Source organism: Podarcis vaucheri (assembly GCF_965113315.1).
Source record: "Podarcis vaucheri genome assembly, chromosome: 6".
Taxonomy (NCBI): domain Eukaryota; kingdom Metazoa; phylum Chordata; class Lepidosauria; order Squamata; family Lacertidae; genus Podarcis; species Podarcis vaucheri.
The window spans coordinates 10,182,867-10,207,952 of NC_138764.1; the positions used below are offsets into that span (position 1 = coordinate 10,182,867).

The following is a 25,086-nucleotide window of genomic DNA, read 5'->3' on the forward strand; positions in this document are numbered from 1 at the left end:
TTTTAAATTTTCTTTTAGGAGTGATGACTCTGAAGATGAATCATTAAAGCCATCGCTGCAAATGTAGGGCAGTAAATCAATGGTGTGGACAGTATGGACCTAATGAATGGGCAGCCCAGCAATGTTAATATTGCAGCTACTGCTTCAGAGGTAAGGAGTCAGCAATAGTCAGCTTTAAAAAATGCAGGAGCATAGTACATGTATGCAACAGTGCAGCTTGAAAGAAGAATGTATTTTGGTACGCAATCAGTTCCTGTTCTTTGCTGGAGTATTTTAAGCATGGATCTTGAAACTTTTAAAACTGTTTTTTTTAAACTTGGGAAGGGTGCCTCTGAAATTTGGTACAGTCTAGGTAAATGGGATGTTTTAGTGGTCCTCCCCCTTTGTGGAATGCTCTCCCCAGGAAAAAAATGCCTGACGCCGTTACTGTCAGTCTTTAGTCGCCAGGCTGAGATGTTTTTATTTACCAAGGCCTCTCTTTCGGCTTTTGAGCATTCACATTTTCAATTTTGTATTTTTGTTTTCTTAGAAGAGTAGCAGTTCGGAGTCATTAAGTGACAAAGGTTCTGCTGAACTGAAGAAAAGTTTTGATGCAGTGGTATTTGATGTTCTGAAGGTTACACCTGAGGAATATGCGGTAAGTAATTAATAAGTAAATATTTTGCTAATTTAATAGTCTTACAGTCCAATCCTTTAAATGTTTCCACAGAAGCCCCATTAAGCTTAGTAGGAGTAACTGTGTAAGAGTCCAGGCTTATTCAATTTTCTCTCTGCCTGTCTACACCTACCTTCTTTTTTTAAATAAAATTTTTATTAGTTTTTCACAATTTTTATAAACACAAACATCACACAATACAAACAAACAAACACACCAACAAACATGTATAATTTCAAATCCTTTTTTCTTAAACCTTACTTCATCGACTTCCCCATACCTCCCCTTTCTGCATCCCAATTTCCAAATTTATTTCAGCAAATCCTACTACCTTCTCCTCTCCTAATGTTTATTACATTCAGGGTTGTTGTTTTTTTATTTTTAAAGCTGGAACTTACCTGAACTCAGTTCCAGCACCTCTTTTCTCGATTAATAGCATGATAACATTATTTGCCAGATCCTGCTAGAAGACATTCCTGATAGGGATGATGCCTCCTCCTAGATCAGGCATAGGCAAACTCAGCCCTCCAGATGTTTTGGGACTACAATTCCCACCATCCCTGACCACTGGTCCTGTTAGCTAGGGATGATGGGAGTTGTAGTCCCAAAACATCTGGAGGGCCGAGTTTGCCTATGCCTGTCCTAGATGAATCAGACAGGACTTTCTGAAGCCTTTTACTTCCTCTCCAGGGGTAGGAACCAGCCTTCTCTTCAGACCAACCTGCCTGTGGTTTGTGATGGTTGGGTCTTTTTTGTCTGAGGAAGTTTCTAATCTATAGGTTTTCTAGTTTGTTAGGATTAGTATGTGAGGAGGGCAGATAATGAGCTGGTTTGCAAGTAGTGCTAAAGTTTAGTTTAGGATGGGTATTAGTAAAAGGATATATTAATTATAATTGACTCTATAGATGCATGGGGGGGGGGGTTAACACAAAAGAAAAATGGCTTGTGCCTATTTTTTAAAACCCAGGGCTTACACATAAAGAACTCCAGTAGCAGAGTTTAAATCCCATTATTAGGCAGATTTAATGAAGCATAGGAATAGGTTTTTAAACCTTCTTTTTAATATGTTCTAGCTCCTTAAGGCAGCTAGCTTCCTTTCCCCCTTTTTCAGTAAAACAGAAAAGAGACTGCAAGGTAAGTTTAAAATACTTTACTTACAGTAAACCTAAACTAAAAGCTACTAGGGAAAATATAATTTACATTATTGAGCTTATTTAAGTGAAAACAATGCCCAAAGGGTCTCTACTGTGAAATGTCATTTGAGTTTGTTTGTTTTGTATTGACTTGTGTTGTACCCATTACCATGGTGTACTTACTTTCAGTTGCATGTGTGTGAAATGCTGCAGACGACACTGATTGGGTTGAATTAACGTTTATATTAAAGTTTTTAATGGCTATATCCCGGGGGGGGGGAGTATTGTGTACAGTGGAACCTTGGTTCTTGAACGGCTTAGTTGACGAACAAATCGGCTCCCAAATGCTGAAAACCCGGAAGTAAGTGTTCCGATTTTCAAACGTTTTTCGGAAGCTGAACTTCTGACGCGGCTTCCCGCTTGAGTGCAGGAAGCTGCTGCAGCCAATCAGAAGCCGTGCCTTAGTTTTCGAATGTTTCAGAAGTCGAACGGACTTCCGGAACAGATTACGTTCAAGAACCAAGGTACCACTGTATTAGATTTATCCAATTTGCTTATATAATGCAACCTGAATATTAAATATACATTTTCCTTATGTCATTGAGGCATCTTTACTCTTTAATAACATTTACTTAATTATCCCAGGATTAGGCAGGTGTCATTTTTTATATCCATTATATTTCTACCCTGATTTGCACACTTCATTCAAATGGCTTATGTATTGAAAATGCTGGTTGTTATCTCTAAAACTATAAGCTGCCTGGGACCAGACTATCTGTATAACAACCTTTTTCAGTACAAGGCTTTCCTGAGTGTTTAAATCCTCTGTGAAGCCCCTTCTTTTGATCTTATAAACATTTGATGTGTATCTGGCAGGAATTCAAGAAAGACTTTTGAACCCCCTATTGAGGGAAGCTTTTTCCTGTAGGCAGGAAAAATAATTTTATTTAAATAAGTATTAGTGAGCTGGTCTTTCTTCCCCTCATAGAAATAAATAATGATCGGTATTTTAATTAATTGTTTTTCACTTTGTCTGTGCTTATCTGTTTTATTGGTGGTATTGTGTATCATGTAATGTGATTTGGTTATTTGTCTTGTGGGTTTTATTATGAAGTGCTATGGGCATTCTTAATGGAAAGGATCCAGTACATGCTGAGATTGTTCAGTGGGGGGAAATCTTAGAATAGCAATCATTAATTTCAGCCGCTGTTGTATTGGTTTACCAGAATTTATGCTGGTTTTCTTCCTTTGGACAAGGCTTCTACTTCTTAAAGGAAATAAATGCCTTCTGTAGCCTCATTGATGATGATAGATTGCTGTTTACACAGCAGACCTCGCCAACTGATGCTGAGCAAAGTGTTGGACTTCTGGCCTATAACTACAAGAAGAAGTCAAATGAAGTTTCTCCTGGCAGATCGGGACAAAGATATCACTGCTTTAGTAGCCTCCTTTTTAGCCACAATCTTACCCGAAAGGTTTCCTAATGATTCATCCTTTCGGCGAACAGACAGGACAAAGCAGAATATCTAAGTGCACACGATCACAAGTGTGACCTTATGACCCTCGACAGCTTCACCCTTGTCCTTTAAAAACTTGAAATTTTTTATACTGTGATGCCAATAAAGAGATTTGATTTGTTTTGATACTTTAACAGTGCTGGAAAACTTTTAGACTTAAGACTTTTTCTGATCAATAACATATATATATATAGAGAGAGAGAGAGCCCCTATCATAGTTTAACATAATTGCTAAGCTTTCTGATGGAATTTGGTATTTGTAATTAAGACCTCTTGCTAATTCCTTAACATTTTAGGTATTATTTGTTTTGAAATTAAATGTGATTATCTAGCCAGTTTTCTACCATGTGTTGACCAGGATAGTTGTATTTAGTCACTGCTTCCAACATTTACATGATCCAGATCTGTCTTTGAAAAGGCTAGATCAGTTTACACTCCTTTTCTGGATTCCTAGCATCTAAGCCAGGAGTCAGCAAACTGTTTTAGCAGGGGGCCGGTCCACTATCCCTCAGTCCTTGTGGGGGGCTGGACTATATTTTTTTTGAGGGGGAATGAATGAATTCCTATGCCCCACAAATAACCCAGAGATGCATTTTAAATAAAAGGACACATTCTACTCATGTAAAAACACACTGATTCCCGGACTGTCTGTGGGCCAGATTTAGAAGGCGATTTGGTCTGATCCAGCTCCAGGTCCTTAGTTTGCCAACCCATGATCTAAGCCTCTGCCACTGTAGATTTTCTCTTTTACAGGAAGCAGAGATGGCTCTTTGTAGGGTCAAGGAACAATGGGGGGCACACCATTTTATGATGGCCATTTCTCTGGTATTTAATAATAAAAAGCTGCCCAATCTTGAAACATTCATTTCAAAAGGACACAACTCTTACTTTCCTTATCACTTTTTTTCAAAGGGCCAGATAACACTAATGGATATTCCTGTATTTAAAGCTATTCAGCCCGAGGTAAGTTTTTCTTATACAACCTTTTGATTTTAAATAAATCCAAGCCAGATTTGCTTATTATGTCAACCCATGCATGTATTCTGGAACTAAATATGTGTGCCAGTGTCTGTATGCATGTACAAATAATTTGTGTTTCATGTTACATAATTTTTAAATGGTATCTAGTGGTGTCATCTGGAGTAATTTGGTTGACCAGTGAACTGTAAATTGGTAGGCAAAGGAAGAAAACGGTACAATGAAGTATACTTTTGCTATTCAGTTATTCGTCTTATAGTTCGTATGGATTTGAACCTCTAGGGAGACAGGTAGATTTTTTTTTTTAGTTTTTGTAGTTTTCCTGAGTGAGTTTGAATGTTGAGAAAATATTTAATTCATGTTCCAAACATTCTGTGATAACAGAGTGGAAGGTTACAGATACAAGGACACTGAAGTTATTAGCCAGCCATAATTTCTGGTGACCACTAATTACAGTATTATTCTCCTCCAAGTCATCTCTGCTTGCAAGAAAGCTTGGAGCAGGGTAGGAAAGTGTTGGATATTTGGCCGAACTTTTGAATATGATGGGGTGGGGAGATTTTTTGGGCTGATGGCTGCATTATCCTGGTGGAAAACTTCTCAGCGGCCACACTCCATTAGCAGGTGGTGCTCAAACAAATGTAGGTATGGTCAGACCCACAATTCACACACATTTTCATTGAGAAGAAAGGCATATATTCACTTTGTGGAACTCCACTCAAAAACAGTCCATTTTCTGTGGTCTGTTTTTACAGGCACATTTTCTGTCCTGACTGTGCAAAGTACTGTAGCTCTGACATGAAGGTAGTTGTTTCTAAATGAGAAATATTTGTAGATCAGAGCAAAGTACAGTCTTTTTGCAAAAATTTCTAAACCATTTATTATTATTATTTGCATTTCCTAAAATTATAAACTAAATTTAAAAAAAACGACATTCACTATCATGCATGTTTTATTTTAAAATGACTTCTGCTCTCTTTCTCAAATGAAATCATGCACAAGTGGGTTAAATAAATGTGTTTTGTTTTGGGGTGTCCAGTTTGATAAAGCTATTCCTGCATGAATAACTATTCTGTTTAAAGATGAAAATGCAGTTCTTTCGTAAGCATCCTTTAATGATGGCCTTCAAGCTGCTGTGAAATGAGCAGTTGCTTAACATAACAAATCCAGCCTAGGCTGTTTCGTTTTCTCTGAATATGTCCTTAACTTGCCTTACTTTAAGGATTTGCAATATTTGTGGTATACTTAATTGTGTGTACCTATTTAAGCACACTCCTAATCAAATTAACATCTTCCAAAAGGAGTTTCTTATAGGAACTAACACTGTACCTCAGTTTGGTAAATACTGCTTTCACACTAGATTACAGAAGGGTTATTGTAACAGCTTGGCAGATATAAAATACATCATAGAGGTGGTTTAAAATAATTGTTAATGTTTTATCATTGAAATTAATTAACACTGCTCCTTTAACAAAATTAGTCCTGAGCAAAATTGTTTATCTTGGAATTATTGTTGCACTGTCTAAATACTTAATCACTTCCTAATTTTAGAACATACCTATCAAATCAGCAGAATTTGGCATCCAAAGCATTTTTACTAATAAAATCTGCTTTTGAGAAATAAACTTGAAATACATATGCATTAACATTATCTTACAGTTAGCATTGAACAATCTGTGAGGTGCTGCAATCCTGTGTTCAGTCTGGCATCCTAGTAAACACAAAAAAATGATCAGAGAATGGAAGGTGTTAAAAAGCAGTTGTAGGGATATAGAGCAGGAAAGGTGGAGCAGCAGGTAGGACCTGGAGGGAAGCAGGATGCACTTGCAGTAACCAGAAAAAGAGTGTGAGTGACTGCTTTTATCTTGTCTGAACATCTTGGCTGCTGTCCCAAGGCAGCTTCCACATAGAAGCTCCACTCCCCAAGCTGGTAGCTTCCTTGCAGGTAGTGCCAGCAGTTAGATCCTGGTGCAGAACTTGCAGCGGCTAGACCAGGCATAGACAGGCTTTGGCCCTCCAGATGTTTTGGCCTACAACTTCCATGATCCCTAGCTAACAGGACCAGTGGTCAGGGATGACGGGAATTGTAGTCCAAAACATCTGGAGGGCCAAAGGTTGCCTATGCCTGGGCTAGACCAGTGGTAAGGAGAGTGCTTTGCTTCCCTAGCAAGTATTTTTTTGATATTTAGAAGCTCCTGAGTCAGACCAAGCCTACACTCTGAGATGTCTTTACAGGTGAAGTCCACACCCTCTATTCTGTGGGGACATGTTGCATCTTTGACTTGTAAGCCATAAGGTGTTGAAACAATTTAAGTCTGCTATAGCTAGCATGTTGAAAATTATTAACTTGATGCTGATTTTGAATCACGTTCAAAGCTTAGAAGGATTTTTAAAAATAAATGTTAGAAGTGTAAGATATGAAAGAGATTATTAACTTAATGTGCAAGCACTTCATGTCCCCATTAATATCTTGGGATGGAATATAATTCAATCAGCTTCACAGTAACAATTAGTCTGGTGCATGCCAGTATCCAGTCTAATAGGTAGCTTTGGGTTTACAACATCAGTGAATTGGGTGGGTCTAGGCAAGTTTTATTTTAATTGTGATTGAAAACATGGCCAATATGACTATTTTCTTTTAAGCACATACGAATAAGCACTTTTTGTGTTTTGGGTTAGCTGCCCATTTGTTGAAAATCTGACACGTTAAGAAAATACTGTCAAGCACCAACAAATACCAAGAATCAGCAGCCATATTTCAACTTCTGTTAATGTAGCATTCATTCCCAACCATTCTAAGCATTGCTAAATTCATGGGGCATCCTTTATTAAATTGATTGGATCTTTTTGACTGGAGGGACTTCAGTCATCTTATGTTCACTGCTGAAAAAGCAATGTCTGGGTGTTGTTCTAAAGTAATTTGCAATTAACTTCTTGATGGTTTTTAAAACTGAGTATGGTGCTGGAGGGGTGTGGGTGGCGCTGTGGAGAGCCTAGGACTTGCCGATCAGAAGGTCGGCAGTTCGAATCCCCGCGACAGAGTGAGCTCCTGTTGCTCAGTCCCTGCTCCTGCCAACCTAGTAGTTCGAAAGCACGTCAAAGTGCAAGTAGATAAATAGGTACTGCTCTGGCGGGAAGGTAAATAGCGTTTCCGTGTGCTGCTCTGGTTCGCCAGAAGCGGCTTAGTCATGCTAGCCACATGATCTGGAAGCTGTATGCCAGCTCCCTCGGCCAATAAAGCGAGATGAGCGCTGCAACCCCAGAGTCGGCCACGACTGGACCTAATGGTCAGGGGTCCCTTTACCTTTGCCTTTACGGTGCTGGAGGGAAACAGAAAAGCAGGCTTGATTTAATGCCAAAGCAAGGACGACAAGCTCTCCTACAACTGTCCAGGACTTCCACAAGTCCCAGTGGCAATAATGCAGCAAGTTGACCATCCCTGTGAAAAACTAAAAGAAAAACCCTATTTGTAATTTAAATGTGTTGTTTCATAATAAACATTTCGGTGATTAGCATTAGCCTTTTTTCCTATTTTAATTATTGAAATGCTTAATTATTTAACAATATTTGACCAGTCAGTTTGACTGGTTTGATACCCTGCTGTGGATAACAAATATGGAATATGCAGTTGAGAGTAGAAATGGGCGTGATTATTCACAGTACTGGCTACTAAGTCTTGTTGTGTGCTAGATCCATCTTCACAGTGTTCTTTAGATCATTTCACAGCCTGGAAGGCAGAGATGTAGAGATATTGTGATCAGTTTTCTTGGCTTTTCTTGTAGCGTGTTTTAGACACACTTTGCATTATAGAAAATTTTTTCTCCATCCCCCCTTTTTTTGAAAGCACATATCTCTTCGGGGGGATAGATAGCAAGGAAGTGTAAATGATGCCATTGTGATGAGATGATGCCAAGTGTCCTGAGGAGAATTTTTTGGTTGTCCATAGGTTGTAGCTCAGTGGCTCAATTCACATATAACAGCTCCCCATACTTTGGCCACTTCTACCAAAGCTTTGGGCTTGTATACCTCCCCCTCCCACTTTTGCATTCTTGGATCCTCTCCTTCATTTACTTGTTTGAAGTGGGTTTCTAGTTATGGTCTGTAGACAGCTTGCAAAGACCATAGTTGGCACAATTTAGATGCAACTGAAAAGTATTGTTTGAGCAAATCAGGAAGTGAGGGAGGGGTGTGTGATTCTGAGGTTTCAGCACAAACAAAACTTCGCCGTTTTGTATGAATCAAGCTGTTGACAATACTGTTTTCCTGTTTTGCATCAACTAGACATAATAGATGCAGTTATCAATTCTGGCATTTCACAGCTGGAAAAATCAGTGGGCAGTGCTGACGGACACAGTTGGACAAATTTAAGTATTCATGACCAGGTGACAGCTCAGTAGCTATTCCTGTCCCAGGTGGTCAGTTCTGTACTTAATGGTGCATTTTCCCATTAAATAGTCTATTAAAAAATTGTAGGAGAAAGTGTCAAGCCAAATCTTGCTCCATGTTATTTTACCTTGCAAGCTTGAAGGGACTTATGCCGTTGTAACTTATTAAGAGGAAAGAACTCACATTTATATATCAGAATTGCAGTCTTATTGGCAACCATTAGGAAGAGTGTTATTTTGTGTTTTATTTGATGCACTGTGTTAACTGCACTGATGATAAAATAAGAAATTCCTACCTTGTTTCATAATGTGGGTAAACAGTTACATCAGCCTTAAACTATTTCTCACTGTTAATCCAGGAACTGTCAAGCTGCGGTTGGAATAAAAAAGAAAAATACAGTTCTGCACCAAATGCAGTTGCCTTTACAAGAAGATTCAACCATGTAAGTTTTCAGTTTACATGTGGCACCTTTGCTGTGTACATCAAATCATTCCATTTACATGAAGCTTTAAAAGACGCAACTTATTTCTTTTGTTAAATGTTGCTGTGTATTTGACTGCATAGTGTTTTGGATTTCCTCTCTGGCTGCATGTATGATAATTAGCTGTTTTAAAACTGTTTTGAAACTTTATTCTTATTAAGCTAGCTTGTTGTTTACATCCCTGAATTGACCGTGTTTGGAGAGTGTGCTGAAGGAATGGGCAGAAGATGTATTGGGATCTAGCATCTGATATTAGATTAGCAAGAATTTCTGACTCCTAACTGTTTGACAATATCAGAAACATGAAGGCCTTTTCATTTCTTTTCTCTAAACTATACTGTTAGGATTCCTGAACAGTAGTCTAAGGTGTAGGTGTGGACTTGTACATGCAGGTCACCATACTGTATGGTTTATGGAGCGCCATAGCTTTTCAACCTACTTATGTTTTGAGCTCTCCAAAATACTGTCCTGTATCCCGGCACTTCCATTGCGAGGTTCTTCCCCCCACCCATTTAAATTATCATTATTCTTATTTTTCATCTTCATCTCCAGTGGTAGGTTTGTTCCAAAACAGATCCTCTTCAGTTCCTGTGTCCCTACCCTTAAAATTAGTTTAGAAGCTGCTCTGCTACCTTTTTTAATTTTAAGTGCCAACAGTCTGGTTCCGTCCCTTTTCTATAAGCCCAGGTTGTTCCAAAATGTTCTGCAGTGCCAAGCCCCTCCTCCCTGCTCTGCTGTCTCATCCATGCATTGAGACTACACAGCTTTGCCTGTCAAGCTGACCTTGTGCATGGAATTGGTAGCATTTTGGAGAAAGCTGCATTGAAGGTCTTTGCTTTCAACATCCTACCTAGCAACCTAAGTTTCCTTTCCAAGACCTACATTTCCCCATGTCATTCATGTCAACGTGCATCATGACCACTGACCCTTCTGCTAGGCTATCTAGATGACAGGTGACACCTGCAACCTTTGCACCAGGCAAGCAATTCACCATTTGGTCTGCATGCCCGTTATACACCCAGGGTGTTGATTAAATGGGAAGTGGGCAAAGGATGGTGAGTTAATTGGGGGTTACCTTCCTGGGATAGATTAGTGGGCTTTTCTTTTTAACACTTTCCCAAAGTTGGGGTTTAGTGTAGTTTTTTCATTTACCATGGCCTCTCAAGCTTTCCCTATTAGGTAGAGCTGAGAACAAAGTTCTACAAGTTTACCACCCCTAGGTTTTAGCACCTGATCTATAAGTCATTACAGGATTTAGCTACTAGCACACGGTGCCTTTATTACTCTAGGCCAGGGGTCAGCAACCCGCGGCTCCGGAGCCGCATGTGGCTCTTTTACACCTTTGCCGTGGCTCCGGGGCGGATACTAGCGAGGGGAGGAGGCGCATTGTGCGCCCCTACACTCCCCACTGTGGCGGGCGCTGTACTGGCTGTGATGTCGCATGGGGGCGGTGCGTGCGATAGTCACGCACCGTCCCGACGTCACCTTCCTGCCCGCCCGCCCGCTACATTGTAAGGGGCATGTAGGCTGGTCACTGCATTGAAAGGGGGCATGTACACTGGTCACTGTTTTGAAGGGGAGTGAAGAACACACACACACACACAAAAGTAACTTGTTAATTTAACGTTTATTTCTATGAGGAGGAGTAATTCTGAGGGGTCAAACAAAGAAATAATTAAAAAAAGTGACAAAAAAGTTATTTTTATAATGACGAGTTTTGCGGCTCCCAGTTTTTTTTCTTCGGAAACGGGTCCAAGGGGCTCTTTTTGTCTTAAAGGTTGCAGACCCCTGCTCTAGGCTGATGTTTTAATTAACTAACAAAGGCCTCATCCACAGTTTCGTTTATCCCGTGCTTCACTGGCCATGCCTTGGTGGCACAGGAGTCTCTGGGATATGGCAAGCCTCAGCATCCAATTACAGCACAACACTACCTAGAATATAAACGCTCCATGTGCTAACTACAACTTCAGTGACAGTTTGCATGGTACATGTTTGTGCTGCACACAGCCACACCTTCATACTAGTGTATGCTATGGACGTCACGCTAGTGATGCTGGACTCACCAAGATGTACCATGGTGACTACAAACACAAGACATTTTGCAGAGAATATATGGAACTTCATACAAAGTTTCCCTCTACAGCTCGAGGCAGGGCCCAGGATCTTTGCTAAAATTGCTGTGGTTTCAAACCCAGTCAAGGAGCTATTGGCAGCATATACTATGACGAATACATCAAAGGGGGCCTTGTGGACAGGGCCTCTTCACAAGGTATAGCCAGAGAAGCAAGGACTGTATCCCTGTGTAACCAGTCCCATAAGGAACTGCATTCTCCTCCTTGCATGGAGGGCTCAGAGGGCCACAACTTAATAAGGGTTCCCTAACAGTGGCCTGCGAGGGACACGGGTGGCGCTGTGGACTAAACCACAGAGCCTAGGACTTGCCGATCAGAAGGTTGGCAGTTCGAATCCCTGCAACGGGGTGAGCTCCCGTTGCTCAGTCCCTGCTCCTGCCAACCTAGCAGTTCGAAAGCACGTCAAAGTGCAAGTAGTTAAATAGGTACCGCTCCGGCGGGAAGGTAAATGGTGGTGCTATGCGCTGTTCTGGTTTGCCAGAAGCGGCTTAGTCATGCTGGCCACATGACCCGGAAGCTGTATGCCGGCTCCCTCGGCCAATAAAGCAAGATGAGCGCCGCAACCCCAGCGTCGTCGGCGGTCAGGGGTCTCTTTACCTTTAACAGTGGCCTGCAACCTTATTTCAGGTGGTCTGTCTTTTAAGAACAGGAGTAGGGGTTGTGAACAATGGCAGCAGTGACTGTTCTGGGATGGAAGTGACAGGAGGAAGCAACATGAAAGAGGTGGAGAGAGGATTAGGAGCCAGAAGTGCTCCTAATTTTACTGATTTACAATAAAATACTACAATTAAGATGCTGACTTTAGCAGACAATACCAAATTAGAAAAATATCTGCCGCAGAAGCTCTGTGTGTGTGTGTGTGTGTGTGTGTGTTCATTAATTAAAGCCATTCAGACATATTATGTGTTGCTCATTGTTAACATATCTATTGCAAGAGTGGTCTGACTTTTTTATGTCTATTAGAGCTGATGAATTAGTGTCTTCATTCTAAATGCATTCTATTTTTAATATCTATTAAAAATAAAATGGTATGAACAGCTTCTCAGAGCTGCATCTCACTGCAAAGACGGTCAAGGTCAGGTATTGGAATATGCACATTCCATGAGACATAGATTTTCAGACAAATAATTGACACCAGTGTAGCAGCAGTTCTCACACAACATAGTTAATTCCAGACAATGGGGCTTTTCTTCACAAACTGGAGGTGAAAGGTACAATATATGTAGAAACTGCAATTTGCATCACCTACTTCCCCTACTTCAAAATCTGAGTTTAGAGGTTACTCATGCACTTTAGCACAGCTTCTACAGATGTGAAAGTAGTTAACTAATTAGCCATGGAAATACTAGAACCCTCTTGACATACTACAGTCTACTGCACAATACCCCTGCTAGTTTTAAAATTCAGAATGCTCTTACTAAAAGCCATCTGTAAGCCATTTACTACTACCATCCTTGCCAAATGTGAATACTGTTACACTTTTCGGAAGAGTGGAAGAAAATTGGAAGATGGTATTCATTGTACTGTTTATATTCAGAAATAGTCTTGGAAGGAGAGTGATTCCAGTAGAAAAAAAGTGAACAAAAAGTAGAAAATAAATGATTTTACGCATTAGCAATTGCTGTATATTCAAGTGGAATTCACACCTTTTTACAGAAAGAACAGGTTGCTTACTTAACAGCTATGGTTGGATTCTGTGGCCGCATAGACATTGTTTTAAAACCTTGGAGAGATGGACTAGTGTTCTGGAGATCTGTCCGCCTGGACCCTCAAGAGGGGGCTCCTTGCCTTCCTGGATGGCTCCTGAGGGGCTGCATGCAGTGACTATATGAGGAAGTTTCAGAGACGAACGGATTAAACTTTTTATTACAGAATATTTTCATGACGTACATGCACTGAAGCAGAGTATACCTTACCTCTGAAAAACAGGTGCACACAGAGGAAGTTTTGACGGGGGGTGGGGGTAATTGGTTTGCTTTCGTTCTTGTTATTATTCTGTATTTTGTGTTTTCTATCTTGAATTTTTATGTTGCAAATTGAGATCTGTGGATGAAGGGTGGTATACAAATTTAATAAATGATAATGATAATAAGTAATACGTATTAGTGGGGACTAACATATAACAGGGCAAGCAAGTCGTTTCCAAGGGAGGGAGGCAGCAGGTCTTGTTTACAGCAGCTGTGCTAGGTGCTGTTTGATTTTTGTATACAATTTGAATTCTGTCGTATAACTACTATTCGGCATTATGGGCAGCAGCATTTATTTGGTTCCTCTCAGTTTTCATGCCATATTGCACAGTGAAGTTTTCAAATAAATGTAGGATGCATATAACATACAGGGGCATGATTTATTTTTTTTAATCTTTGCTCTAGGGTGATAGCATGCTATGGAGGATATTGCACTGTACTTAACTAACAAGGTGAATAGCAAGAGCTACCAAATCCCAATTTTGATGTCAATAAAAATGGTCCATTTAGGTACAAAGTCAAAATGGCAGTCAGAAAGTAAAATGGCTTTGCAGCGTAAAATTGCCCAATGCAGTGAGTTAGCTCATTTGCACAGGCTACATATGTTTCCTGGACCAATGGCATATACTTAACTTGTTTGCTTATACATAATGAGTCGGAGCATTACAGGGCTGGAGGATGTTATTCCAGGGGAGTGATATTAGGAATCCGGAATCAGCAGAGTTAAGGGGCGGTTCCAGGGGGATCTGGTGTTCTAGATCAGTGTTTTTCAACCACTGTTCCGTGGCACACTAGTGTGCCGCGAGATGTTGCCTGGTGTGCCGTGGGAAAAATTGAAAAATTCAAAGATTTTTTTTATTTAAAAAATGTCAAATTTTCGCCCACTAGGCGGGCGCCGGACTGTGTCCACCCTATTTTCCATCCGTCCTGGGTGGGGATCAGATCGGATGGGATCGGATGAGAGCGGACAGGCGGTCCGCTCTCATCCGATTCCCCATAGAGAGCAGCGGGGTTGTGACATCTCCCTCTCCGCACACAGTGGTGGTGTGCCTCGTGATTTTTTTCATGAAACAAGTGTGCCTTTGCCCAAAAAAGGTTGAAAAACACTGTAGATAACAAAATATTTTCCAGGATATTCATAGATAGCCCAGCAATGTAGTGGGAGCCCCAAAGGCCCACCAAGCTTCATTTGTCACAATTTAGGTCAATGCTTTGTGGTTCCCAAACAAGTAACCTGGGTTCCATAGAACTCATCTCATATGTTGCTGGAATAGAGAATTTTTCTCAAGGGATCGTATTCCCTCAAGATTCCTAATTCCAGCTGTGGAAAATAACAAACACAAGAAAGACATAATTACACAATGGGGAGAAAGCATGGAAACAGGCTATTTAAAGGTGGAGCAGCCGGTCTTGAAGTATCCCATGGAGGTCTAGCAGCAGGCTGAACTATTGGCTGGCTGGGTGGAACAGACGGAACCATAGAACAGCTGGATTGAGGAAGACAGAACAGTGTTGTTTCATGGTGGAAGATAATTAAATATTTGGTTTCCAGGGTAGGGGATACCCGAGATGAAAGGTGATTGGACTGAGGATTAGGCTGGATGGAAGGAGTACCGTGGTACCTCGGGTTACATATGCTTCAGGTTACATACGCTTCAGGTTACACACTCCGCTAACCCAGAAATAGTGCTTCAGGTTAAGAACTTTGCTTCAGGATAAGAACAGAAATCGTGCTCCGGCCATGTGGCAACAGCGGGAGGCCCCATTAGCTTAAGAACAGTTTCAGGTTAAGAATGGACCTCCAGAACGAATTAAGTTCTTAACCCGAGGTATCACTGTACTCCAAAATAATAGTTTTATGTGTGGTTGTCACTGCACATAAAAAAAATACAAGTTTCCTTTCACAGACTGATTGGACAGTCCTAGGGGGGAAAGGTGACGGTCAACACCTAATCAGGGCAGTATCCCAAGTGCAGACCATAGTTCTGCTTGAGTAACCGGGAGATACAATTCTTTTACTAATTAGATAAGTGTGGACTGCTTAGGGTGGGCTGTGTTGCCCCCTATGATTCTGCTGACAGAAATTGAGCAGGGTTGCTCCGTATGTAAGTTGTTTAGTCGTGTATGACTCTTTGTGACCCCATGGACCAGAGCATACCAGGCACTCCTGTCTTCCACTGCCTTCCGCAGTTTGGAACACTGTCCAACCATCTCGCCCTCTGTCGTCCCCTTCTCCTTGTGCCCTCCATCTTTCCCAACATCAGGGTCTTTTCCAGGGAGTCTTCTCTTCTCGTGAGGTGGCCAAAGTCTTGGAGCCTCAGCTTCAGGATCTGTCCTTCCAGTGAGCACTCAGGGCTGATTTCCTTCAGAATGGATAGGTTTGATCATCTTGCAGTCCGTGGGACTCTCAAGAGTCTCCTCCAGCACCATAATTCAAAGCATCAATTCTTCGGCGATCAGCCTTCTTTACGGTCCAGCTCTCACTTCCATACATCACTACTGGCAAAACCATAGCTTTAACTATGCGGACCTTTGTTGGCAAGGTGGTGTCTCTGCTTTTTTTAAGATGCTGTCTAGGTTTGTCATTGCTTTTCTCCCAAGAAGCAGGCATCTTTTAATTTTGTGACTGCTGTCTCCATCTGCAGTGATCACAGTGCCTGCAGTAAAGGCTAAAAGTCAATGCCAAATTAGATGTGATGCTCACCATATAGTTTGCCTTTGTGCCATTTTTATTATTAATAGCAATACTTTATTGCAGTGCTTTATTCTAAAAAAAAATGTGTAGGGGTACTCATATTGAAATACTGCCCCCCCCCAATGAGACCAAACAGATTCACAAAATGTTTAGGGGCATGCGTACCCCTGCCCCCTCGAAAAAAGCACCGCTTTATTGAATTGGGGGTGTTGTGTTTATATAGCTAACAATAAAAATAAAAGTAAAACAAAACAAGGGAAAGGGGGGAGGAATGGATCAGTATTCACAGCTTGGGATCATTTTCAGTTTACAGAGGTATATTACCTGTACATTCAGTGTAGCCTTGTCAGCCTACTGATTTATATAATATAGCCTACTGATTAATAATACTTACTACTTTATTTAATCTATTACAGTGGTGCCTCGCAAGATGAAATTAATCCGTTCCGCGAGTCTCTTCGTCTTGCGGTTTTTTCGTCTTGCGAAGCATGGCTATTAGCGGCTATTAACGGCTTAGCGGCTATTAACGGCTTAGCGGCTTTAAGAAAAAGGAAACAAACTTGCAAGAACTCGCAAGACGTTTCGTCTTGCGAAGCAAGCCCATAGGGAAATTCGTCTTGCGGAACGACTCAAAAAACGGAAAACTCTTTCGTCTTGCGCGTTTTTCGTCTTGCGAGGCATTCGTCTTGCGAGGTACCACTGTATATGTAGCTAGGTTATGTATGGTGAATAAGGATAGGCCATCTGTTCGTTGTAGGCAGCACAGCAGAGTGGGGATAGCCCTTTGCTCCTGCCACAGTCCTGAGCAGAATCGGTCACACCCAACACAACTGCTATTTCATAATGCAAAGAGCAGCTTTCCTACCATTGTTGATGACAGGCATTTGGGGAGGCATTTATTGAAACTGAAATTTGTACAGGGGTTGAAATTGATATAATATCAATTTCATGGTATGGTAGTAGTAAGTTTGAATTAGTTATAGTAGTTAATATTTTTGAGTATTAGTACTATGTATACATGTTACACATTTTATCTTCTTAGTAGGTTCACTATGCTATTCTTGTTAAATATAGCCTGTTAATATAATTAGATTAAACAGCAAAACTTTAGAAATGCTCATAGTAGTGAATGAATTTGCATGTTTCTGGTAACTAATTAGGCTGCTAATGAAAATTAATTTTCATAATGTGAAAACACATGAGAATGCCAAAATCCCCAGTCTAACAATATTACTTTTTATTTTCTGTTTTTATATGCATTATTACCACTTTCTTTTTTTTTAGGTAAGTTTTTGGGTAGTTAGAGAGATTCTTCATGCACAGACATTAAAAATACGAGCTGAAGTTCTGAGCCACTATATTAAAACAGCTAAGGTAAGAAACTTTTGTTCTGGAGCCTTTATCAGGGTTGATAGAGACCTAGGTACGCTTGGCTCCATTAACATATGACTAGAGGAAATGTGTGGCCTTGTTAGTTATATGAACTCTAACCTGGAATATTCAAACAATATTTAATGATGATGATTCCTGATTATATTTTGAAGAGCAATCAAAAGGTGTTAAGTGCAATATTGCTAGTTAATTTGTTTGGGGTATGGTGTGGCATGAATACTTTCTGGGACATGATGCAGATAAATGATTATTTTCCATCCAGTGGCTAGTATATGACTAACTCAGGAATGCTACATCACTGCCCATGGGTGTTTGGATTGGTGACTTAACTATGGTTTATTGGCCAGTGTTTAGTCTATTTCAGACCAGGGTCACACACAAAGCTTATCTATTAGGTCATAGTCATGAAGGTATGCTTTTCAATTACACCTTTATCATAATTATTTGGAGAGGTATAATTTCCCCCCGTTTTTCAGTTTTTTGTTCATGATGCTATTTTGTAAAATAGGCTGATAATTTAAATTGTGGCAAACTCAATACATTAAAGTACTAGACATTAAACTTCTGTTTTGTTCTGTTCTCAGAAACTCTATGAGTTGAATAATCTACATGCTCTTATGGCTGTGGTGTCTGGATTACAAAGTGCCCCCATCTTCAGGTTGACCAAAACTTGGGCGGTGAGTGAACTCGGGTGTTGACACTGAGTTAGGGATATGTGCAGTGGAAGCGGAATGATTAATAATAATAATAATAATAATAATAATAATAATAAAATGTTATTTATATCCCACCCTTCTCAACCAAAGCCGGTCTCAGAGCGCCAAACATCATACAAGTAAGACAATGCATAAAAACAAGCGATCAATAAATTAAGATACATCCCACAATTAATTCAAACAAGTTAAAATTAAAACTGGACAAGTGGCAATCTTTCAGGTTAAAATTGAAGGCAGTTACCAACTGTTTCCACTGATAGTATAAGCACCTGTGAGCAGGCTGGGAACCTCCTTTGTGCTTGTTGTTATACAAGGAGAAAATGAGTCAGACTGAACCCAGACCAAAGGCCTGGCGGAACAGCTCCGTCTTGCAGGCCCTGCAGAAAGATGTCAAATCCTGCAGGGCCCTAGTCTCTTGTGAGAGAGCATTCTACCAGGCCGGGGCCACGGCCAAAAAGGCCCTGGCTCTGGTCGAGGCCAGTCTGATCTCTCTGGGGCCCGGAATCTTTAGGATATCGTTATTTGCAGACGGTAAGGTCCTCCATGGGGCATACCAAGAGAGGTTGTTTACAGGCAGCTCCCCGTTTACAGGTGTCCAGTATGTGTGCAACTGTGTATACAGGAATTATACCAAATCTGGAAGGGACCTGGAAATGTCATAAAGACGTCACTGAAATGTCACTAAAAGAGCATGATGGGGGCGGGGCGGAACAGGGTGTCTGTAGGCTTTTTAAGGGGGTTTCAATTATACCCACATGTGTGTGGGGCCTTGGAATGCAACCCCCGCATAAATGAGGCCTGCCTGTAGTTGATTTCACATAGGGTACTTGTGGCACCATAGGAGCCAACTCCTAGGGGCTGTTGAGACTTTGGCCTCCCCCACAATAAAATATTTGAGGGGGCTGGGCCTCCACAAAGTTGATGGGCATTCCCATTCAAATGCTATGTGTGTGCGCGCGCACGCATGGCATCATATGGTCGATTATGTGGGGTGAGGCTTACCTGGGCCCCCACAATATTTTATTCAAGTTGGCGCCCTGGTGTTGCACATAATATAAACTTACCTAAATCCCTTCAGTTCCCTTTGAAGTCTATCCTTATGAGTGACCGTTCATCTTCACCTATTGCTGACGGTCTGATCTGAAAGCACAGATGTTCTGCTCTCTCAGAAAGCTTATATTATCAACGCCCTTCCTTCGTGTTTGTCTGTTTTGGTTCTCTGTTAAAGAGACTCCTAACGAGTGATTCAGTGCCCCTTCTGTTAATACTCATTCAACCATTCTGTAATTTGGCATCCTTCTGTAAACATTCATTTATCACCCCAGGTGAGAACTATAACTGACTCAGTGGCTGTGTGTACGACATAAGAATTCTTTTTGAGGTGTGTGTGTGTGTGTGTGACACTCTTTCACTCTCATGGAGTCTACCCCTTGCTACAGCAGTTTGTGCTTTCAGGATGGTTTGAAACGGTAATATTATTGGGTGACGCCCAGTGGTACTGCCCACTTGCAGGAGAGGGAAAGCATTTCTGACAATCTTCCATCTCCACTTTTCAGCATCGTCCATGTCAAGGGTCAGCAAACTTTTTCAGCAAGGGGCCGGTCCACTGTCCCTCAGACCTTGTGGGGGGCCAGACTATATTTTTTTTTGGGGGGGATGAATTCCTATGCTCCACAAATAACCCAGAGATGCATTTTAAATAAAAGGACACATTCTACTCATGTAAAAGCATGCTGATTCCCGGACCATCTGTGGGCCAGATTTAGAAGGTGATTGGGCCAGATCCGGCCCCCGGGCCTTAGTTTGCCCACCCATGGTCCATGTCTTCCTAAATCTGCTCTGGTGGGTTCGCCCAAGCCTCTGGAGAATGAGTGCTGTCAGAGGGGGGGGGGTTGTCAAATACTTTTTTCTTCCTTGTCCTGCTGACAGTTTCCCTTCTAATATCAGACATTAATACCACTCTGTAAATTGAACCACCTAGTTGTTCCAAAAATTATTTTTGTACCATAGGCCCACAAATTGTGACTGGACTTGGTGGTGTTAGTTTTTACTAGCCATCTATGAAGTTCTGCTATGATAGCTCAACAATATATCAGTTTACAAATGCATCTATTTTCTGATGGGTTTTTTTTTAATTAACACTGCTTTGACTATATTGTTAGCTGCTTAGAGCAATTCATACTGAGACTTGATAATTAATCCTTTAATTAATTCAATTAGCTGAAGGCACAAAACATTCTTTCCCCCACCTCTGGCTACTATATAGACTTAAAAGAAACCCTGTTTTGTCAAAGTACTAATCCTGCGTCATCAAACTACTATAGTACTATACAGTATAGCACGGCTCAGAACTTTTCACAATTAAAATGCTTTCAAATTGTAGATGATAAAACAGTTGTAACTTTTCAGTACAGTATTTCCTTATGCATATTACAAAATACTTGTTAACTTGTTGGGGGGGGAGCCATTGGTTTCCTAATAACTATATTTTGGTTCTTCCCCTCTCCTTAAAGCTACTGAGCCGAAAGGACAAAACTACTTTTGAGAAGCTAGAATATGTAATGAGTAAAGAAGAAAATTATAAGAGACTTAGAAACTATATAAACAGCTTGAAGATGACTCCTTGCATTCCTTATTTAGGTAAGATGAACGTTTTAACTTTGTTTACTGGTATCATAAAAATATTAGTACCTGTTTGCAGTGGAGGAGGAACCCTCTCCAGCACCTGGGGTGGGATCCCAAGGGGCGGGGCAAACCGCCCGGTGATGGCATGCGCTACATCTGTACAGACTGCGCATGTGCGACGGTTGTATGGGCTTCCACACATGCGCACTCCGTACGGGATGCCGCACATTCGCAGTCCGTACGGGCTGCCTCTCGCATGGCGTCCATACGGGCTGCTGCGCAAGCGGCATCCTGTACAGACTGTGCATGTGCGGCATCCCGTACGGAGTGCGCATGCGTGGCATCCATACTGACTGCACGTGCCCTCGGCCGCTCTACAGCTGGGGGGGAGGCAGGGGCCATCTTTTCACACACACCCCTGAGTGGCACCCGGGGCAGCCCACCCCCCACTTCGGACGCCCCTGCCTGTATGGACCCTACATTAGGCCAACTCCTTCCTTCCTTCCTTCCTTCCTTCCTTCCTTCCTTCCTTCCTTCCTTCCACCAACCATAGGGAAAAGGGTGGGGGGAAATGATGGGGGCAGCATTTTTAATGGCTTTTCAAGTATACTCTGTTTCAAAGAGCACAGCCAGGAGAAGAGAGAAGAACCCTCCTGAGGTCACAGTGGAGGGGCTAAATCCAGCTGTCAAGGAAGGCATATACAGATGTGAGAGGGATGTGAATATGACCAAGGGATTTTAAAGTCTCTTCTCATCTTAAAGATTTGTGGTTGTGGCAGCATTATTGATCTAGCAGAGGCTTGTCTGTCCACATTGCTATGTTACTGAATAGGGGAAATGCTGGCTGTTCCTTCTTTTAAAAAAACAACCATGCAGAATACAATTATTTCTTTGGATTGGGGGCTGTGCCTCATTTTGTTGGAATTGCATCTAGTTTACCTTGGCAGCCACATTTGTGGCTTCCTGTTTGTTAAGAGCATAGAACAGAGCAGGAGGGGAGTTTTTTAATGTTTAAATTCATTGACAGTTACCTCAGTGTAGCATGAGATGCTCTTACAAAGCTCCGGCATACAGGAAGTTTGTCCAGTCTTACTGATACTGCGTATGATTCAGTGTCACACAATTGGACAAGATTTGTTTCCTTCCCTTCCCTGCAGCTTTGTGCGCAGAGAAGGTCCCCAAGCCCCAGATTGTGGCGGGGCTTAAGTAACTGCAGGGGAGGAAAGGGAAGAGAACTCAAATGCATGAACTGGTCGTCATTATTGGATTGCACCCATTTTTTTATCACCATATGCTTTGTTCCATATGCATATCCTTTAGAACAGAGAAAAATACAACATTGATTTAGAACCCAACAAAAATCACTCCATGTATTGCTTTCTCATCCTGTTTTGCTCATAAACCATAAGGCAGCACAGCTGAAAATCAAGACGCTGTTATAACAAAGAAAAATAATTTCACTTCTAAAATGCTGCATTTTTATTTAGTGCTTAATGTGCATGTTTTTTCTTGGGGCAAATAATATTTTAATATGAAAGTACTACATACTTTTACATCTTCTTGCTGTGTAGTCGCCCGCTGAATGTTAATTTTGTAGTAATCTGGCAACTTTCATATTTCTTGCATTGGTCAGTATCTAAAGAGGGGGACCGTGTGCAAGTGGACAGTTACTCTGTGCATGCAGCGTGCATGTTTCCATGCTGGCTTTCTCCTTCTGGGGGCAGCCCATTATACTTTATGGAATGCCACTTGAGATGCTACTGGGGTCTTGGCTCACCAATATTGGTTTCACTTGTTAGGGTGTCAAGGTCTTTGATAAGCACTGACCCTTCCTTGGATGGGTTTCTTTTGCTCATGTCCTTGCACAAACAGAAAAACCACCCCTTTTTGCCTCCCCCCAAATTATCCGTGGAGAAGTATATTTCTCTTTGTAGTGCTGAATGTTTTGTGCTAGTCATATCAGAAGGGCAGGGGTTCTTATTTCTGGTGAGCAGACAAGTTATTTTATGGAACTGAGGTGAGAGTACTATGGTTGAAAAGTCCCATTCAAGAAGCCATTTGGGTACGTTCCTTCATCTTTAATTCGAAGAAGTGAACCAGAAGTTTTGAAGTTGAGTATAGCTAGGGTCTTGAGCTGTTTCATTAAAACAGTTCTTAAAAAATCATAATATACAGTCATTTTGCATGCTTGTAGATACAGTTTTAGGAATATGAGCAGTATCTGTCAACCACTCACATGAGCTTATTGGAATAACTTTTAGCCAAATGTTTAATAGTAATGTATTCTAAAAAGAGATTTAAGTTTTTAAAATAGAATGAGGTTTTCAGAGTTGAACCAAGCGGAAATTACTGAGGGTATTTCACACTGTGCTCTTGACAACCCAGCTGCTGTTTTTAAAACTAGTTTCTAAAAACTCAGAATGGTATGTGGCACTGTCAAAATAATGCAAAAACAAAATCCACATTCATCTGGCTGCTTGAAATACTTTGCTGCTGCTCCTGATTGCTGGAAGTAAGGTTTAATGAGGGGAGAACACGCAAGTTTTAAAAATGTAGTTCAGATACATTTTGGCCTTTTCAGTAACCTGTAACTGTTCAAGCTTCAAAAATTCAGATTAATAGGCTGTGATCTCCAGACCTCTCTCCAGTCCAGCGCCTTCTTGTCTACTCTCTGTTGTGGAGGGAAAAAGCAGCTGTTGCAAGTGTTTCCCTAACACGAAGGAATTAAATGAATAAGAACCACTTCCCAGTCATTTTGGCAACCCCTAAACCAGTGTTTCCCAACCACTGTTCCGCGGCACACTAGTGTGCCGCGAGATGTTGCCTGGTGTGCCGCGGGAAAAATTAAAAAATTTGAAAGTTTTTTTTTTTAAGTCAAATTTTCGATTGGGGCGCTGTCACTAGATGACCCCTGGGGTTCCCGCTCTGTGCCTCCCTCCTCCGGGGAGGCCCTTCCTGGCTCTCGGCCAAGGCTTGGCGGCTGCCACTCACTCACTCGCCCACCCGTCCCTCCATCCCTGCACCCGGCCTCTCCCTCTCCGTCCCCGGCGCGGGGGCTGCTGGGATCCGTAGTCCCCTCGCCCTTGGGCTCCGCGCCCGCGCGGGGTGCGCAGACTACGTTTCCCAGCGTGGCCTGGCGGGCCGGGCGTTTTGTTTGAAGCGCTCTTCTCCCGGCCATGGAATGAGCGCAGCGGCGGCGGCCGGACAGGCAGGGGCTCTTCCGCGCAGACCCCGCGCAGCCTACCTGCACCCCCGCGGAGATCGGGCGGCAGGATGGAGCCCGGGGATCCCCGCGGAGGCGGAGCGGCGGAGGCTGCCCCCCAGGTAGGGCTGCGTCGGGGGGGTTTTATTTTTGCAATGCTGCATCCGCGCCGGAGGGGACGCATCGGACCGCGGGGAGACCCCTTGGCGGGCGTGCAAGGCAATGCATGCGTGCAGGCGTTGCATGGAGTGCAGTGCAATGCAATGGCAACGCGGCGCCCTGCATGCATGCATGCAACTTCCACCGGCGCTCCGGACTTGGCAGGTGAGGGGTGTCCCCAGTGGGCGGCAGAGAGAGCCAGGAGGGCGAAGGGGAGCCGGGGGGGAGCAGCGCTGCTCCCCGAGCCGAGCCCGGGGGGAAACTTCGGCATCGTTGCGCCGGGTGTTGGAAGCGGAGGCTGGCGGGGGCCCCTCACCTGCAAAACCTGGTCGCCTCTCATATATTTTGTGCATTGCATTCATCGCCCGCTTTCTCCTCCAAGGAGCTCCCGGGGGCGCGCGTGGTTCTCCCCGTGTTATCCTCGCAACAACAGCCCTGCGAGGTGGGTAAGGCGAGTGGCCCAAGGGAGCACCCAGGGATTGTCCTGGCCAGGTGGGGTGATTTGAACCCTGCTCTCTGCCCGGTCTTCGTCCTCATTTAGCCCCCACATGTGCATGACTGTGCATGACTGAGGTTTTCCCCCCTCGTCTTGGCTATGGTGTGAGTCTGTGCTGTTAATTAATGGGGTTCTGCCTTCAGAGAAGATGAGCCAGCCCTCAAGGAGGTGATTATGTAATTTGCTAGCAATTCATGTCCCTCCTGGCGTGACGCTGCGCGCTGACGTCACGGGGCTGTAATGGTGGTGTGCCTCGAGATTTTTTTCATGAAACAAGTGTGCCTTTGCCCAAAAAAGGTTGGGAAACACTGCCCTAAAGTACCAAATCCAGTACTATCTAATGATTTTATGGCAGACAGAGCATTTATTAAGAGATTATAGGAAGGAAGGTCCCCACTGTAGCCTGTCCAGTTACCAGTTATAGCTTAAACAGAGTAGGATGTTTAAATTGGGTAAATGTCAGAATTTTAAGAAACCTGACAAATAAAACAGTTGCTACTCCATAAATTTCACTGGGTGAAATCCAGTGTTACACCAAGAAACGCACAATAG

At 42.4% G+C, this 25,086-nt stretch overlaps 1 protein-coding gene across 2 annotated transcripts in view; it reads left to right on the forward strand.

Annotated features, from left to right (window-relative positions):
- The window catches only part of RALGPS2 (Ral GEF with PH domain and SH3 binding motif 2), a 99,727-nt gene that overhangs the window by 22,991 nt on the left and 51,650 nt on the right, over positions 1 to 25,086 (forward strand). For both annotated transcript variants that reach the window (XM_082229081.1, XM_082229082.1), the window contains exons 2-8: positions 19 to 150; positions 530 to 637; positions 4,218 to 4,268; positions 9,028 to 9,111; positions 17,229 to 17,318; positions 17,921 to 18,013; positions 20,566 to 20,692. In XM_082229081.1, the coding sequence (XP_082085207.1) occupies positions 94 to 150; positions 530 to 637; positions 4,218 to 4,268; positions 9,028 to 9,111; positions 17,229 to 17,318; positions 17,921 to 18,013; positions 20,566 to 20,692 (610 nt within the window). In that variant the 5' untranslated portion in view covers positions 19 to 93. The remainder of the gene's footprint in view (positions 1 to 18; positions 151 to 529; positions 638 to 4,217; positions 4,269 to 9,027; positions 9,112 to 17,228; positions 17,319 to 17,920; positions 18,014 to 20,565; positions 20,693 to 25,086) is intronic.